The 19,487-nt window shown below is 39.6% G+C and overlaps 1 protein-coding gene across 1 annotated transcript; it reads right to left on the minus strand.

The window, feature by feature from the left end:
* Window positions 1-2,515: 2,515 nt before the first annotated feature.
* Window positions 2,516-10,376, minus strand: LOC137496959 (neurotactin-like). The gene is made up of 2 exons (XM_068225149.1): window positions 10,323-10,376; window positions 2,516-3,361 (listed from the first exon to the last, which is right to left on the minus strand). Exon 2 carries the CDS (start codon window positions 3,303-3,305, stop codon window positions 2,826-2,828), a length of 480 nt encoding a protein of 159 aa, XP_068081250.1. The 5' UTR covers window positions 3,306-3,361; window positions 10,323-10,376; the 3' UTR covers window positions 2,516-2,825.
* Window positions 10,377-19,487: the final 9,111 nt, after the last annotated feature.

Here is a 19,487-nt window from a genome sequence, read left to right on the forward strand (position 1 = left end):
TGGGCAATGTTAGAGAATCAAAGAGTATCTAACAGTATTCTTCCACGATCAGAGGAAGTGCATACTCTATTCTTCCACAATCAGAGGATAAAACACAAAGTACTTAGAGGTTTGCATTTGCCTTCCTTTGGGCCCATATTTCTTTCATTCTTTTACTGTGGGCTTCTTATCTGTCTTCAAAGCAGGTTGTTCCGGTCTTCTTCTGTAGTCTTTCCTCTTGGTCAACTTGCCGTTTGTAAATTTTGAATCTGATGATTACCCAGTTTTGGACATCTGCTGGTATAATTCCTGCATGTTTCAGATAGGTTTTGATTTTGCCAATCAATGTCATTGTGTCTATTTCGGCTCTACTCCTGTTTTCGTAGAATCCGACTATTTGTTTTGTAAGTCTGTCTGCATGCATTCTTTTAATGTGTCCATAGAATCACATTTTCTGTCACTGTGAATATTTGTGTATTGTTTGATTTCCTGTCAGCCTCTGAGTCGGTATTGTCCATCAGCAAGTTTTTAGCCTAGAAGTTGTATTATGATTTTGCATTCCTTTTTCTCAAGGTTTTCAATGTCTGCTTTCCTGTTCAAAATTAGCATTTCTGATCCATAAAGATGTTCTTGTTTAATGACTGTATTGTAATGACTTAGTTTTGTGTGCTTGGAGATACATTTTTTGTTGTAGATACAGTATTTTGGATTAGTTGGTGTGCAGTTTATGTCTTTTGGCATTTAATGAGTTTATTTTCCTGAATTGTTTCATCAAAACACTTAAATTGTGATACTTGTTCAATTTGGCATTTTTTGTCTCCATGAATTTTGGTGCTTGTTTGTTGCACGTCATGTATACATACAGAGGTGCCAACTTCTAAAGTGGATTATCAGCAATCACTCTCCAAACTCTGCCCCCAAAAAATTTCTCAGTCAAGTCCAAAGCATGCTCCTCCCTTCTCAACAATGACACCTTCTTTTCCCCTCCAGACAGCAATCTATTCTTATGTATATCATATTACACAATAACATTTGCATACTACCTGTTAGTTCGGTGATTAAACATTCCTTGTGGCTTGTTTCGTACCCAGCACCTGCTTTTCAGTGTACATTTTCTTGAAGCATACTTCCCACTATGATGACATTTTCGTCTTCAGAACCATAACCGACTTCAGTATAGATATGCTTAATGCAGGCCTCAAATCTTTCTCATTCTTTCTATCATCATGATGATTTTCACAACACTTATGGGTAGTAAAAGTAAGTGACAATCGTATGATTATTGTTACCAACCAAAAGCATTGAAATGAGGAGGGTTTAGCAGAAATGCTCGAAAGGATTGAATATCTTTCCTTATTTTCTTTTTCTCTGTAGAAAAAGTTTTCCATGATAACGTCAGCTTTTCCATAATAATTTCCCCTTTGAACGTAAAGCCATAATCGGAAAGTGAAATACGTAATAATTAAGGACAATTTGTAGTAGTTGGCACCTCTGTAAAAATATATAGTCCTTTAGTTAGGAAACTGACCCTCAATGGGTTTGCCATAAGACACAGTAATGTAAAAATTTTATGCTTTGGAATATAAATGGCTCATTAAAAGAAGCACAGACTCATGCACAGCCGTCTTGGTAATCGTGGCTAGGTAGTTTTCCTTGAGGGCAAAACTCTTCCATAAATCAACCATCATGCTGGGTATGGCACTTCTTGCACCCACCAATAATAATAATAATAATAATAATAATAATAATAATAATCATAATAATAATAATAATATTCTTATCTCTCTTTCCCATTGCTCCTGCCTGCATTCACTTATGATCATGTAATTTCCTATCCTCTTTCCCAGCTTCCTACCTTCAGATGTATATTCCTCTTCTCGGTAAGACACATGCATAAACCACCCTGAGCATTTTTTAAAACAAATAAACTATGACCTCTAAAGAACTGGATGGGAAAGTTGTGTGCATCGACTGTCCTAATGGAAATGGTTAATGTACCCAGTCGCAGAGCAGGGGTTACAATATAAACTCTCCCATCTTAGAACTCTGAAATTCGCGGTCCCATCTATTGACAAACTCTAAAAACAGTAAGTTAAATTCAGGAAACTCAATCGTCAAAAATTACCAGTGTTTCACCCCAGTGCGGTATGTGCTCATCAGTTGGATACCGCACCTTCCCAAGACACTGGCCGGCTAGCATGCCGGTAGCGACACCACTGCAAGCTATACATGTGATAAGCAAAATGCAGTGCCGACGTACTAGGGGAGAATTGTATCTCCACTTGCTATATATGCCCTCCCGGGCTAGCATGACCTGAATTTTATTTAGTCATCTCAATCGGAAGCCATACTTTTGGTCATGCTAGCCTGGGAAGGCATATACAGCAAGTGGAGATGCAATTCTCCCCTAGTACGTCAGCACTGCTTTCTGCTTATCACATGTATAGCTTGCAGTGGTGTCACTACTGGTGTGCTAGCCAGCCAGTGTCTTGGGAAAGTGTGGTATCCAACTGATGAGCCCATGCCGCACTGGGGCTAAACACTGCTAAATTTTTTACGATTGAGTTTCCTGAATTTTATTTAGCTATCTCAATCGGAAGCTATATTTTTTGTTTAAAAACTAGTTCGTATGAATGGCATATTCTATAGTTTCACAGAACGGGTAGCCACTCTGTAAATTTGGGGTGCCCAGTGCTGCTTAATGAAGTCCTAGGTAAATTTCCTACCACAGAACTAACTCCTTCATTCAGGTAAGAAACCCTGGTCAGGAGCTAACAGTTGCCAAGTGTAGAGGGACAGCCATATAACCGGACTGTGCTGCTCCGCCTTGCGATCACCTTATCAGTTCAGTCTACTCGTGCGTACCTGGGTACAATATCATACATGAACCACAGGTCACAATTAGGATATTTGATGCTTGGGTTTGTGTCCTGACCGATGAGAAGGACCGTATTGGGCTCAACATCCTTACGAATTTCTTCGAAATAAACAAAGCGATAACATAATTTTTCCATGGCTGAATTGAAGCGTCGTTCTTCAGTAGACATATGTTTGTAGCGCCTCATGAAGACTTCGGCATCGACGTGGACATCTGCAATGCGCTGCGTTCCTTGTGGTTCCGTAGCCACGTAGAAAGTGCTTTCGGTGTTCTGCAACTGACGGGACATGCTGAGAAGTGGGCCCACTGTTCGTATGTCTGATATCATAGATGCTAGCCCAGGCCAGGTGGTGCCATAACGCCGTATAGCTTCTTCTGCAATGGTGAGATTTTTGCCCAACACACTGCTCCTGATGTGATTGGCAACAGCCTCCTCTCCCACTGCCATCAGGTCCTCGTAACGTCTGTACAACCCCGGTGATGCTTCGGCATGTGCCGCTGTGCCTGTAAGGAGAACAATTTGGTTAGATCGACTACTGACTATTTAATGCTAACCTAACATATACATGAGAATTGCAGCAAAGCAGAAGTAGAAGAAGAACCTAAAACATCGTCTAACGAAACTTCCCTGAAAGGTATTTCCTGCATGGATTACATGAGGTATTGTAATTCACACATGGGGAACACTAAAGGAACCACTGATAATTATCAGATAAAACAAGCATATACATCCACAGACAAATCTATGCATCATAGCCAAGGATGCATTGTACAATTGAAGCGTGCAGCTGAATAAGGGTCTATGTTACATTTTTACCCATGTTAAGTATTTAGTGAAGTAAAGGTCTGTTTTGTTACACCTGGCTTATTCTCAGTTGTGAGCTTGAAAAGGCTGGAGAGCTTCAGTATGCCTGGTGGCAGCCATGTGCGCATGTAGACACTTTACTACGCACAAGCTAATTCTCTAACATAACTTGTGAAAATTGTGTCGGAGAGCCCATAGACCTTTACTCCGCCAAATACTCAACCTGGGTAAAAATGTAGTATAGACCCTCATTCGGCTGCACGCTTCAATTGTACCATGCAGCGTTGGCTATGATGCATAGATATGTCTGTGGATGTATATGCTTGTTTTGAAAAAGCTTGCAACCACGTGAAACATAAAACTTGCTGCATATCCTACATGATACTGGCATGGGTGGTAGAGATATCTGAATTATTACCAACATTGATTGATTGATTGATTGATTGAACTTGTATGGGAATCAGACCACATCGGTTAAGGTTGACAGCACAAACACCTGTGCTATTGAAATAAAGCAAGGAGTGAGGCAAGGTTGTGTTCTATCTGCACCCCTCTTCAATATTTCTCTGAAAGGATATTTTCTAAAGCACTTGAAGGAAAACAGAAGGGCATCATTGTGAATGGGATCACAATGATGATACTGTTCTGCCTGCAACAAGTGCTGAAGATCTGCAAACATTACTAAACTTTTATGGGAATCAGACCACATCGGTTAAGGCTGACAGCACAAACACCTGTGCTATTGAAATTAAGCAAGGTGTGAGGCAAGGTTGTGTTCTATCTCCACCCCTCTTCAATATTACTAAATTGTGTGCTGCACCGAGCTCGATAGCTGCAGTCGCTTAAGTGCGGCCAGTATCCAGTATTTGGGAGATAGTAGGTTCGAACCCCACTGTCGGCAGCCCTGAAGATGGTTTTCGGTGGTTTCCCATTTTCACACCAGGCAAATGCTGAAGATGTACCTTAATTAAGGCCACGGCTGCTTCCTTCCCAGCCCTAGCCCTTTCCTGTCCCATCGTCGCCATAAGACCTACCTGTGTCGGTGCGACGTAAAGCCAATAGTATAATGCTGCAGCAGGCCTGTGTTTAAATACAAAAAAGACCAAAATAATGGTCATAAGCAAATGTCATTCAACTTCTTAACTTGACAATAGCTGGCACATCACTGGAGCAAACCCAATGCTTTAAGTATCTCGGCAGCGTACTTGATCACAGCTGGAACAATGCTGTTGAAATTAGGTCCCGGATTAACAGCCAAGTACTGCATTCGACAGAATGAGCAAACTTCTCTGTAATAGGGACATTAAGATAATATCTGTCTCTGTTTACTTCGATGTTAAGTATTTTCTGTCTTACATTATGGTGCCGAGACTTGGATCCTAACAGAGAACACGCCCAAAAAAGCTTTGATCCTTGTGACGAGGCACTGCGTAGCACTGAAGTACTCCAACTCGCGAAGAAAGAGTTAGAGGTCATGCAAAACATCAAAAAGAAGAAAGTACTTTTGTCATATCATTCAAAGTGATAAATATAGACTCCTACAGCCTAACTTACAAGGTAAAACTGAAGGAAGGAGAAGTAGGGGAAGGAGGAGAATATCTTAGCTATGGGATCTACGAGAATGGTATTGTCTCAGTACCCCCACTCTTTTCTGAATCACTGAGAACAAGAACCAGATCGCCCTAATGACAGCCACCATCCAACGGGGATATAGTAGAAGCTCTGACTATCAAAGTGGATGGGAAAATTCTGATTATTTTTTAATTCAAATAATCCCTCTTCCACTGGCATGCTGTCAACACATTTGCTATCCCAACTACAAAAATATTAAACAATCACAGTCCTAACACATTACCACTTTCAGATTGGTATCCACAACACCATCTTAATAGAAGCAATATACATTTCTCTCCTGCTCACTTTCTAAACTGACCATGGATATTGGAGAAAGCAGAGAAGAGTAGGACACGATTCTGAGAGAGGCCAAAACCCACTCATGGCTGTACCGGGCGAGTTGGCCGTGCGCGTAGAGGCGCGCGGCTGTGAGCTTGCTTCCAGGAGATAGTAGGTTCGAATCCCACTATCGGCAGCCCTGAAGATGGTTTTCCGTGGTTTCCCATTTTCACACCAGGCAAATGCTGGGGCTGTACCTTAATTAAGGCCATGGCCGCTTCCTTCCAACTCCTAGGCCTTTCCTATCCCATCGTCGCCATAAGACCTATCTGTGTCGGTGCGACGTAAAGCCCCTAGCAAAAAAAACTTGTGGCTGTAACACCGAGGAGGTGGAGAAGTGGAAGAAGAAGAATAATGACTTGACACTATCAAACTGAATTACATTTCTAGATGTATATTTAATTTAAAATCTATCCACTCTGTACCAAACATTTATGCATGTATAATAATTCCACTTTGTTTGTTAATCATCATGAAAGCAACACTAGATCTAAATTCCCAAATTCAGGAGTCTACAAATTGGCATGCACCCACTGGCCAGCTAGTTATGTTGGACAGACAGGACGCAGTTTCCCTATTCGTTACTTAGAGCATGTTAACACAAAAAAATATGGTAGATTCTCGGCCGTGCGTTGTCACATATCTGACTACAGTATAATCATTCATTCTCCGACTCTGAACAGGATCTTTCCATCCTAAATATAATTAATAAAGGTGCTCTTCTTAACATATATGAAAATATTGTAATTAACATCGACCAAAGAAGTAACCCCAAAAACAACCTAAAAGAAATCTCTGAAACTTATAACATTTTCTTTGGGGAAATCACAAAAGCTTTTTTTTTTTTTCTCTCCAGAATACAAAAATTTCTAACGCTTCAAATTCTTCCGCTCACCTCTACTCAACTCCTCTTATTACCACTCCCCTCACCTCCACTCTTGAACACAACTGCTCCTAGCTTACAATCAACAGCAAGCAGCAGCTCCACACAGGACTGCACACAGGCCGGCCAACAAGAGAGAGAGAGAAAGAGAGAGAGAGAGAGAAACAGGGTGGAGAAGTAAGTACTCAGACGCCATAAAAACCTAATTTACCTTAGAATTTGTACAAAAGACTCTAACCATTTTTATTTTTAGTATATTTTACATAACCTCAATATATGGACCATATGGTTTGTCTGGCTACACAACCAGTATATCAGGAAATTCCACCTAGGAAAAACAAGCCCTGTTCAACCAGATATGCAGAGGTCGAGTCATAAGTCATGGCAACTTTTTTTTTTCTTGCAATCAGGAGACATCACAGAAAATCTAAGATATGCATTTGGAAACATACTTGCGTATGATGCCCCTAGATGGTGTATGTAAACAACAGTGTGGGTCTAAGCATGCCCCCAAGTTCAGTGTTATGAGTGAGAGCGTCACAAAATGGAAGTCAACAAGCAGGAGCAATGATCGTATATTAAAACAGCAGTTCTCCGCGGCAGAAATGCACACCAATGCCATGCAGAGTTGCGGGAAGCATTAGGTGTGTGACTATGATCTAATCCCCAAAGTCAAGAAGCCATTACGTGGACAACGGTTTGCTAACAAAGAGGACATCATAACAGCATTTCGGAGAGAGGTGTCACACGTTGGCGATACGCATGCAGCGAATGGTATTCAGCACCTGCCCCACCACTGGCAACGCACAGTGGAAACCTTGGGCAATTATTTTGAAGGTCTGTAACCAGTGGAGACCTGTCATTTGAACGTAATCTTGTGTATTTGCTGTCAATTCCATAATAAAACAGTGTTTACCAATGGCCTGTGTTCTGTCACTTTCCTTCAAGAATCTCCTAAAGTCGGAATTTGTCTTCAGGCACTATGCATAAGTACATGCCATATATTTCCAAATGCATATCTTAGCTTTTCCGTGTTGTCTCCTGTGCGCGAGAAAGAAAAAAAGTTGTTATGACTTGACCCTCGTATGTGCACTCAAGCATCCATAAACTTGAGATGACATCAACCTAATCAAGATATTATTCTTACTTTCAGAACACTGTGATCTTCACATCGATTTTCTTTTTAAATTTTGAAATCAAAATTCAATGGAACTTTTTAAGATTTATGATAAAATATTTTAACAACATGAACATTTTTTCAACTGTGTCCACATATGATAGAGTTAGTCATTTTGACTCTTAAAACTTTATGGATAAGTAATTCCTTTTATAGTATTTTTCTACTCTGATGGCGGGCGGCCTACATGCTGTCAGGGGACGTGGGGTGCGGGCAGTATGTCACTGCCCAATCAGACAAAAGATCGCCTAGCGGTGGCGCTGAGAACTATTCAGTCGCCCGGAGACTTTGCCGCGCTCACTTCGCTCCACGAACTGCTGTGTAGCCGAGTAGTCTTACAGTGTGCGTTGGGTATTACAAAGAGCTTGTTTGACGAGTTTGTTTTATGAGTAATTCTTGCTGCGTCTTTTACTGCATTCTTCGATTAACGTTTTCGTGGCATGTGATGTGACGTTAGTTTTTTCTATTGTTTCTATTTGTGTTGCTCTGTGTTGTTTTTTTATATAATAATTGTACTATACGTATATCGTACAATGGCGAAGAGGAAGGAGATAAGGAGCCAGGGTAGAAAACTGATCAGCAATGTTCATGAATATTTTCAAAAGGAAGCAGAAAATAATGGCCCTTTAGCGAGTGTGTATAAAGTGCAGCAGAGAGTGTCGGAAGCTTGTCAAGTTAGTACACGAACCGTTCAGCGTATAGTAAAGGAAGGTAAAGACAGTACCCAGTCATCTGGTTCCATCTCATTTCAATCACCGCGCAAACGAATCAAAAGGAACTGTATAACAAAGGCAATCGACGGGTTCCATAAAGATGTAATTAGAAGAACTCTCCTCAGTTATTACGTAAAGGGTGAATACCCGACACTGAACAAATTACGTCGTGATTTAGAAAGAGATATAAAATTTAAATGGGGAGTTACTTCATTGTGGAGGATACTAAAGTCTATGGGGTTCAAGTATAGAAAAAGCAATGACGGGAGAAGATTTTTAATGGAGAGAGCTGATATAGTAACAGCCAGAGTAACGTTTTTGAGAAAAATGCATCTCCTGAGGAATAAGGACCCATCGCCCCATATATTTTATTTAGATGAGACTTACATTCATCAGAATTACGCTCCAACGAAAATCTGGCAAGATAAAGAGGGTACAGGAGGTTTAAAAGTTCCTGTAGGGAAAGGTGGACGAATTATAGTTTGTCACGTAGGTTCCAGTCGCACTGGTTTTCTACAGGAATGTAAATTGGTTTTCAGGCCAAAGGTGAAATCGACCAGTGATGACTACCACACTGATATGAACACTATGGTTTTTAAAGAGTGGTTTTTGAAGTTTTTAGACGCTCTTGACGAAAGGAACATCAAAGACGCAGTGATTGTAATGGACAATGCCAGCTACCATTCAGTACAGCTAGAACGAATTCCTACAACGAACACACGAAAAGCTGATATTATATCGTGGTCATGTGCTAGGAATATTCCTCATGACAGCAATCACACCAGACTCGAACTGTTGTTTCTTGTGAAACAATTCAAGCCAAAGGCAAAAATGTACGAAATTGATACACTTGCTGACAGAAACCGTTGTTCACCTGCCACCCTATTACTGTCAATATAACCCCATAGAGCTGGTTTGGGGAAACGTTAAAACTGCTGTAGGGAAAAGGAACAAAACGTTCAAACTAACTGACGTCCAATCTTTAATGGAAGAGGAGCTGGATAAAGTAACCGAACAGGAGTGGAAGGCTTGTGTGTCACATGCTGAAAAATTTCAAGAGGACGATTACAAAAGTGACGTGGTATTGGACACAGTCATGGATGATATCATCATAAATCTGCGAGACGACAGCCACAGTGAGGAGTCGAGTGACGAGGATATTTCCGGTGACAGCTCTGGTGACGATGGCGAGTGTCGGGGTGCTGTAACACGGATCCTTCAGCTGGAATAAGGTAAGATAAAGTAAGAAAATGTGTTGTGTAACTCTACTTTTGAACAAATTGGTTTTCGGTCTGTTGTCAATGCACTTGTTATATGCATTACTAACTCTGTACTTTTGAACGAATTGTTTTTCGGTCTGTTGTCCATGCACTTGTTATATGCATTACTAACTAACTCGTATCATACTACATCGAAGATATAAGAAAATAATAAAAATAAATACATAAATAAATAAAAATAATAAAACTCATACACGGGCCATAATCGAACTGTAATATACGAAGCTCTGTATTTTATTGTTATGTGGATTTCAACACAACTTTAAAGCGCGCGGGCGCTCCTGGCAACGTTGTAGTAGTGGCCTCTGTCTCTCTCCCATAACGGCCTCTCACGTCGTGCTGGATTGGTCGGCCCCATTATCCCCGCTTCCCCTGACAGCAAGTAGGCCGCCCGCCATCAGAGTAGAAAAATACTTTAGTGTTACCAAGAATATCATGTGTCTTATTACAATTATATTTAGGCTGAAGATGTCTCACGTGGAAGAGACAAAACATGTCCCATTTTAAAATAAAATAAAAAGGAATACAGTAATATTGTACAGTATTGTAAAGGTGGAGTTACCCAATTATTAAGACCTTCTATCTAGTTAATAATTTTTCTGCTATGACTGTTCTATCAAGTGTTCTGTAACATATGAGAGCAGGGACACTTACCAATGATTATCTTAAAGGGCAGGGATCCATTACTGAAAACTTCAAAGGGATGTCTCTGGATCGCCGTTCATCGACAGGTGGTGCCGCATAAGGAATTCCTCGGAACACAAAAGCTCCATCTTCAACCAACCTGCAGAGAAAGGTATATACATTGAAAAACAGTGGTTTAGTCATGCCAGGACACAACAGTGTACTATCCCAGTACCTTACGAGTGCACTCTGAGTCACATAATGGCAATACCTAAATATTTAGTTTTCCACCTAAACGAAACATAACATGAGAATGAAGTCATACATACAGAGATAGCAGTAGTGGCACAATTGGGAATTAGAAGGAGAGGGGGGGGGGGGATTTACAGAAAAGAGAAATCTCTTAGGTTTGTTAATAATTAAATAAAATAAAGGAACAAATTAGCTGATAAGACGACTGGATTTGTACAAATTACTTTTAACGTGAAAATATTTCTTAGAAGACAAAGTAAGGTTCCCATACTACGAAAAACATAAAATTAAGAAATGTCCTCAATTGTGCCAAAAGTTGAAGGGCTGAAGGGTCCAGAAAGGTTTCAAATTGTGAGTCTTGGATAGCTCTATCAAACGAAAAAAAATCTAGTTCGAAAATCACTTCCGGCCTAAATGCAGTTCCGAAAAAACGGCCTAAAATCACTTCTTTCTTTACTCGTTTTCTTTTTGATTCAAATCCTAGCCAAATTTACTTGTTTACATAATTCTTTCTGTAATGTGTTCTTTGGTTCAATACCCTCAGGTGCTTTGTGATTTTTTGAAAAATGTCCACACTGAACATATTCATAACAGTTTAAGTGAAACTATGCATTGACTCACATTAGCACTCATAGTGGTGCTTAAGTGAAACAATGCATTGACTGACATAAGCGCTCGTAGTGGTAGAGAAAGGTAAACTGCTAATCTAATCTGCCAGATAACGATGATTAAGAAAACTATTGTAATTTTTAGGAATAAATAAGGAATATATTATCATATTTTATTATATTTTACTTACCTGAAATTCATAGCTCATATCCTTAGGATGTTTTCAACATTGAGTTGCTTGCCTGAAGGGCTAGGTTTTTTTTGTTTTTTTTTTACTAATTCATATAATTCTTGGTTTCAAGTGGCTTAAATAGAATAAAAATGTAATGCACCTACATCCCCACCACCAGCCGGATAATTTCACGTCAAATCCAAAGTATCTCCTACCTTCTTGATAATGACATCTTCTTTGCCCCTTTCCGACAGCAATCTAGTCTGAAGCATTTCATATTACACAACAAATTTGCACATTACCAGTTAGTTTTGTCATAAAACCTTCTTTGTAGCTTGTTTTGCACCCAGCAGCTGCTTTTCAGTGTGGATTTTCTTGAAGCATCCTTCCCTCAAATTGTCGCCTTCTGAACCATAAGATTTTCCATTGTAGATGTGCTCAATGAACACCTGAATTCCGTCCCATTTTTAATATCAACACTGAAAACCCTTTCTGTGGGAGAGTTACTGTCAAATTCACTTAATACTGCAAATACAATATTACCTAAGGTTCTATAATGGAGAAGAGCTTTTTCAATCACAATGAATTTTCAACGTTTACGGGTAGCAAAAGGAAGTGACGATCAAAGTATCGTTGCCAGCTCACAAGCATTGAAATGAGGAGGGTTGAGCAGTAATGCTCGGAAGGATTCATTTTTCCTCCTTTCCTTTTTTCCCCCGTAGAAAATTGTTTTTTGTGATATTGTTACTTTTTCGTAATAATATCCCCTTTGACCTTACTTGTGAGGTGAAATCCATAATAGTTGGCATCTCTGGTAAAATGTTTTCTCACAAAGTGGGGGAGCGATGTCCCCCCCACCACCATCAGTCGCTGCCACTGAGAGATAGGAACAAGGAAAGGAACACATAATAAGATGAACATAATTGCAAGTCAGTATGGGAGGAACGAGCAACATAAAAAGGACAAACAAGGCAACAAAACAAAAAAGACAAAGACAATGTCCACATCTTCACAAACTGCTCTCTTTGAATATACTGGATCTCTCTTCATCATTCCCAGTTCTTCTACATCCATTTCTTCTCAGCCCCCGACGAGCTCGCTTCTGTTTCCAAGCTTCATCAGGAGGGTGGGCATCAACACTCACTGAGGTGCCATGTGACTTGATGTGAAAGTGTAGGATAAGAAGAAATATGGGTAAATACAGGAAAAGGGAAGAAACACTAAATACAGGCAGTAAAAGATTAGAAACACAGGACAAACACAAAAGGAGAAATGGATTCCATCGTGATAATAAAAGTATTGGAAAGGAAAAAACAAGTGTTAAATCAAGTTATAGACAGGGAGATGGGCACAAGACAATAAGGATGACTCACTCTTTGTACCATATATCAATAAGATAGTTTATTTGTCAGGAGACTTGAGTTGAAATTATAGTACTCGGCACGTAAGGCTGTACACTATAAAGCAAACATCGCTGCCCTATTCCCTTTTTCTTTATGACTCATCACTGCTGCCAACTTGACTAGTTACATATTGAAATCACAAGACGTAACCATCAACAAACTAACCTCAATGTAAGTATCAAGAATGGAGGTTCACCTACCCACGTAAATAATCAATCAAGATATTCATAATTAAGTCAGTTTTCAAGCTTAAAGGTGAACTGAGGAAATAAACACTCTCACTCAATTTAAAGGTATACATTTCGGGCTTCAAACTGACATATGCATTACTATAACCGTATTGTTCAGTGTTTGCCTTCTTGAAATTTCTTATTATTTCTCTGACTCAAGTGAGACCCTGCTGTAATAATATACACAAGCAAATATGCCATAAGTCAAGAAGAATACATGAAGGATAAGTCAATAAACCGTACCAAAGCTGTGACAAAACATTGTTAGGTTAGGTTAAGTTAGGTTGATAATGAAATATCCCTCCATTTCAACTGAATTGATCTTTCTAGAAGAGGTAACATTGGTTTCCTTTCTGGAGGAGTTCTCGCAGAATTTTCCTGCTTCTTATACATTCTAATTGAATTCTATACATACGAATTGGACCAAATAAAACTGTATTAGACCTAATAAAAATACTGTGCTCATTATTTAACACCAACTACATGATAAAATGCATTATTCATGCCACAATTCTACAAGGTCTTTCACTCAAAGTGGGGCAGGCCAGCAGGCCAGCCGGCCAGCGCAGCGCAACGAGTAGATGGGTGAGCTGAAGGTTAGACGAGCACATGGCAACTAGCTGAGCTTGGGGCAGGGAGAGCGCCCGTATGAATTGCATGTAAATAACAAGAACATATAATAATGCATAATCGAAGTAAAATTATTTCTCACCTTTTCACAGATGATGTTGAAATTTCTGGCTTCATGTAAAGAAATTTTCATTCCTACGCATTAGTTCATCTTTTGAGACAGCCTCAATTTCTCTCGTGATATTTTGTTTGAGTTCATCTGGAGTGTGAAACTGGGAGTGTTGGCAGCACTAAGTTCAGGCAGGATAATTGGGCCTATAGTTTTTGAAACCACAATCGCTGGTCAGAGATATAGGAACTGAGCTCGATAGCTGCAGTCGCTTAAGTGCGACCAGTATACAGTATGATATAGATGTTGATACCCATAGGGAATATGAAACATTTGTTCCAAATGAGTAACAGTATACAGTAATCGGGAGATAGTGGGTTCGAACCCCACTGTCGGCAGCCCTGAAGATGGTTTTCCGTGGTTTCCCATTTTCACACCAGGCAAATGCCGGGGCTGTACCTTAATTAAGGCCACGGCCGCTTCCTTTCACTTCCTAGGCCTTTCCTATCCCATTGTCGCCATAAGACATATATGTGTAGGTGCGACGTAAAGCAAAAAAAAAAAAAAAGGAGAGAGAGGGAGAGAGAAAGATATATAGGGATGACATTTTCGTACCATTTTTAACAATTGGCGGACAATGAATGCCAATCTGGATATTTCCAGGAACACTCGGAAACCGCAAACATGGCTAACGAGTCATTAAGTTTCACTGAGGAAATTTTCGATAGTAAAACATAGTAAACACCTTTGTGACAAGGTGAGAAATTATTTTTACTTTGATTATGAGTTATTATGTGTGCTTGTCATTTACATGTGATTCATACGGGCGCTAGTCTGGCCCCAAGATCAGCGAGTTGCCATGTGCTCGTCTGACCTTCAGCTCGCCCATCTACCCAGTGCGCTGCACTGCACCAGCCCCAATGTGAGTGAAACACCCTGTACTTATCTGGTATTGCCCAAACAGATTCATAATCCTACAGAAAAAGAAAATATACTTTACTTATTCCCGCAAAGGTAACACCACTGACTTTCACCATAGTGCCACCATGCAAGAGTAACAGTAACCAGAAGATGTTGTATCGGCAAGTAGGGTTCCTAAACTGTATGGTTAGCGGCACTAAATCAAACCCAACTTAGAAAATGATTATAAATCACTACCTTCGGTATTAACAGGGGAGAAAGAGGAACGTGAGTACCCTTAGTGTCATGATATTTCCTTATATGCCACTGCACTTCTTTCAGCTTGTCAACAATGAGCACAAAATATTTTAAAAACAGTAAAAGCCCAGATTGGCTTTATTTGTTTTTGTTGTTTTAAATAAACCACCTTGACTTTTGAACAACTAATAAATTCTAATTATTGCCAGAACTTCACTTATGTTACTGTAAAATTTGCATGCAAAAACCATATCCAGGATATATTATTGATCCCACGGTTCAGCCTGAATCGCACGCTAACCAGCCCAGTGAAGTAAACGAGGGGGAAAAAAAAAAAAAAAGCATTTACGAACCAATTATCTCCTTCTACCAATGTGAATATGGACTCGATAATATCGAGGTTATAGGCTTCATGATCGGTGCAAGAGGAACAATTCCTAAGTTCTTCGAAGAATTCCGCTCAAGATTCAAACTATCAGAGTCACTGACCAAAAATGTGGTCCTCAAAGCCTTGAAAGGTTCATTATCCATACTGAGAAATCATTTATATAGTCATTAATGTACTTAGAATACTTTGTCCTTACGGGCAACGTCCATATGGGGGGAAGTGTTTATTCTCTGAACAAATGTCCATATAAATCAAAAGGTAGATTTTTTAAAATGTGATTTTATTTCATTACCAGCAATTACAGAGCTGTTCTAAATTTCAAATATATATTCATGTGTTGAAAATAATCCATTTCACTGATGTCATGACATTTCAAAATAATTCATACGTGTGAATGTGTAAAACACCTGTTTCTTTTGTGGGGTATTCCGTGCCCCAATGTACGGTTAGGGTCCCTGAAACATGCTGTACAGTTCCAGGGTTAAAGTCTTGTTTTATGTTAAACAGCTGAGAGCCTGCGGTTATGTTACTCTTCCTAATGAGTAAATGGTCTTCGTCTGGTGTAAGCTTTCATTTCCAACCACAGTTTCCTTCCCTCAGTGATTAAAAAAAAGATCTATATTTTTGGTATCACTTCAACACCAACCAACTCCAACACCACATTGTGAAGTAATTTCTCTTTGTGACATACAGGTATGCTCAGCTACTGTCACAATTTTTTAAAGTTTCCACGGGGTGGTATCCATAACAAATTTGCAGAACAATAACATGACATAATACTCAAAACGTATACGACCTTCATCATCATCTTCAATTCCCGTTTCCACCTTCCCAGGTTGGGTTGTGAATCAATTACCTCCATCGCTGCCTGTCTCTCCACCACTCTTCTTTTTTAAGTACATCTGGTTTTCCTCTCCTCTTCTCTATGCACTCCCACACTGTATCTGTCCATCTCTTTCGGGATCTTCCTCGTGGTCTCTTTCCTATTAACTTCTCTGGAAAACTTTCTTTGGCACTCTCTCTTTCCCCATACTCAACATATGCCCATACCACTTTAGGTTTGTTGTTTCTATCCTATCTTGAAGTTTCAAGATTCATGCCCTTTTCCTTATCTTTTCATTTCTAATTCTATCCTCTCTGGTCTTGTCCTCGTTACCTCTTAGGAATTTCATCTCCGCTGCCTGTATTCTACTCTTCTCTCGTTTTGTTGTAGTCCACGATCCAGCTACATAAGTTAGGATAGGTTTATTATAGGTTGAATATAATACTTTCTTAGATTTTTTTGGGACGTCTTGGTTCCACAAAATACCACTTACACTTTGGTAGAGGCTGTTTGCTTGTTGTATTCTTTTCCCACTTTCCATGGTTACCTTATGTTTCCATCTTCTGCGATCACACTTCCCAAGTACTTGAAACTTTTAACCACTTCCAGAATTTTCGCATTCAGTTTTATCTTTCCTCTTCCTTCCTTCCTTCCTTCCTTCCTTCCTTCCTTCCTTCCTTCCTTCCCCTTGTCATCACTATTGTTTTACTTTTCTCTGGGCTTACTTTCATCCCAAATTTTTCTATCTCTTGATTCCATACATCTACTGGTTTTTGCACTTCCTTTCATCCTCACCCCTTATCACTATATCATTTGCAAACAACATGGCTTTTGTTGCCTGTCTTCCCAATCTCTTTTTAATGTTCTTATGAAATTCATCCATGACTATGATGAATAATATGGGGGATAGAACACTTCCCTACTGGAGACCAGTTTCAACTTTAAAGCATTTTGTTTTTCCTATACTAGTGTTCACACTATTAACACATTTTTTGTACATAGCTCTGTTAACTTGTTTTCTCCTTAATACCAACTGTGTCTTAAGCTTTCTCAATATCAATAAATATCATCAACATATCTTTTCCAAACTCCCATCTTTTTCCCCATCATATGTCTTAACATAAAGATCAAGTCAAACATTGATCTGTCTTTCATAATAACCATACCATAGCAATGAGGGAACAATCATCACTCATCAACTGAGATGGTTAGGCCATGTTAACCACATGGGTGATACCCGGCTTCCCCGCCAAATTCTTTATGGTGAACTTTGCTCTGGCACTAGACTTCACGGAGATGTTCTTAAGCGTTTTAAGGACCAACTGAAAAACATCATGAAGACAACTGGTATAGATATACAGACATGGGAAGAATGTGCTATGGACCGTTCACTTTGGTGGAACACTACATCCACCGCTGTCAACTTGTTTGAAAGATAACGCTGCAGACATCAAGAGGCCAAGCGACAAGCAAGAAAACTCCGTCAATTACAACCCTGCCCTCCTCCATCCATTCCGTGTGATTCGTGTGGGTGTATGTTTTATGCCAAGATTGGTCTGTTTAGTCATCACAAACACATCCATAAACTGAGTTGAATGTATGCAGGAAGAAGTTATATATACTCGGGTCGAGTTATAGCTGACGACAACCTTACCCAGAGATATTCATCTAATTACTGCATTATAAAGAACATCCAATAATGCCAAATAATGTCACCATACACCTACAATGCGATTAGCTTGAAAGTGGGATCAGTATTTAGCAGGAAAACATGATCCTGCCATGATTAATTATAAATAGACTTAGAAATGACCATGTTTGGATTAATTTGCACACAACTGCAAATAAATACATTTCATATACCTTCACATAATTTATAAAGATTTAGGACAGTTACTGACTAGGACATACCCTTGAACAGGTCCACAGCTAGTGATGGCATCGACGTATCGTCCAGACCCTGGGGACCCCATGTGAGATGGTGGACTGGGGCCGGAGGCAGCAATCACAATGATGATGATAAGCAGGATGATGAAAATCAGCACTCCTCCTAAAAACAGAGATTTCTTTAAATAAAGAATTTATTTCAGCCATTGGCTGTAAATTACACTTAAATTACATAATTAAATTAAAACAAAATTTTGCTAGACCAATCAGCCTTTTAGTACAAATCACAACATGATATATATATGAAAGTCAATAAGTATCTGCAATTTTGCTCTAATTGTCTTTAGGTTGGCTGTATGGTGTTGTGTGCTCACCAGCCGCTAGATGGCACCGTTGTCTACGTCTGTGATAGGTTCCAGCATTATCCGACCAAGTGACATAAAGATGGCCACGCCACTCTCTGTTTGCATCAAGAACAGCGTTCCGTAATCTGTTTTTTTTTGTGGTCTGAGGGTGTACCAGGAGCGGAAATTCATAGAAGACTTTCAGCACAATACGGGGGACAATATTCTGTCACAGCAAAGTGTTTACCAGTGGACTGAACAGCTCAAAAGGTGTCGCACAAACATGAAGGATGAGGAAAGATCCAGGCATCCATCTGCAGCCGTAACTGATGCCAATATTGAACAAGTGCGTGATATGACATATGATCCTGAAAAACAGATGTGCGACTGTTGATGACACAGCAAACTATATGCACATCACCCATGGTTCTGCAAGTGAAATCATGCATAACAGACTTAACTTTCATAAAGTCTGTTCAAGATGGGTTCGAAAACAACTCAGTGAAGAAGTGCAATCGCAGACAAGTATTGTGACCACCAGGCCACCACTCCATTTGACTGTGGTGTAACTCTCCAAGTATATATGCGTTGCATTGGAATCGGCGATTCATTAACTTTTCGGAAATTATTAGTTTGCGGACATGACATCTCTAAGTAAAATGTGTTTGCCTTTTAGTGTTCTATAGCCTCTAGTTTGTCTGAAGCAGATCCTGCATCATGACATGATTCATTTTTTCTCTAAAATGAAAGTGTATTAACCTAAACCCTCATAAATGAGTTACTGGTGAGTGTCCCCCAACAGGTACATTGAAGCATGTTGAAATCAGGTGGCCTCTCCTTGTAAGACCACTATATTTCTTTAAAATATAGTACAATACATACTCAGACCCTTAAGACAAGAAAAGTTTGTTTGTGTCACCTCGCAACAACAGGCCCTGAGAAAAACTCAAAACCTGAAATAACTTTGCCTGCTAGGTTACCTAACTGTAACTCCTACCAGGAACAAATGTCAGATTTTGAAATAATCCATATTATAGTTTCTGCCTGTAAGGGGAATTACTGAGAAATATCGGGTGGCAGGAATGAGTAGCCGTCAGGGAATTCTACTTAAAAATGAATATGATGATATTCAATTTATTCTCCCTGGGACATTAACAATAATATCAGACAGGTAAACATTAACTGCAAAATTGAACTATTTTAGTGGTATTATCACAAACAACTAAAGTTTGGGACAGTCTAGTGCAAAA

This window comes from Anabrus simplex, chromosome 1 (assembly GCF_040414725.1).
Source record: "Anabrus simplex isolate iqAnaSimp1 chromosome 1, ASM4041472v1, whole genome shotgun sequence".
Taxonomy (NCBI): domain Eukaryota; kingdom Metazoa; phylum Arthropoda; class Insecta; order Orthoptera; family Tettigoniidae; genus Anabrus; species Anabrus simplex.

Excerpts from the sequence above, each read along its gene's own strand:
- LOC137496959 (XM_068225149.1), bottom strand. The coding sequence starts at position 3,305 with ATGGCAGTGGGAGAGGAGGCTGTTGCCAATCACATCAGGAGCAGTGTG.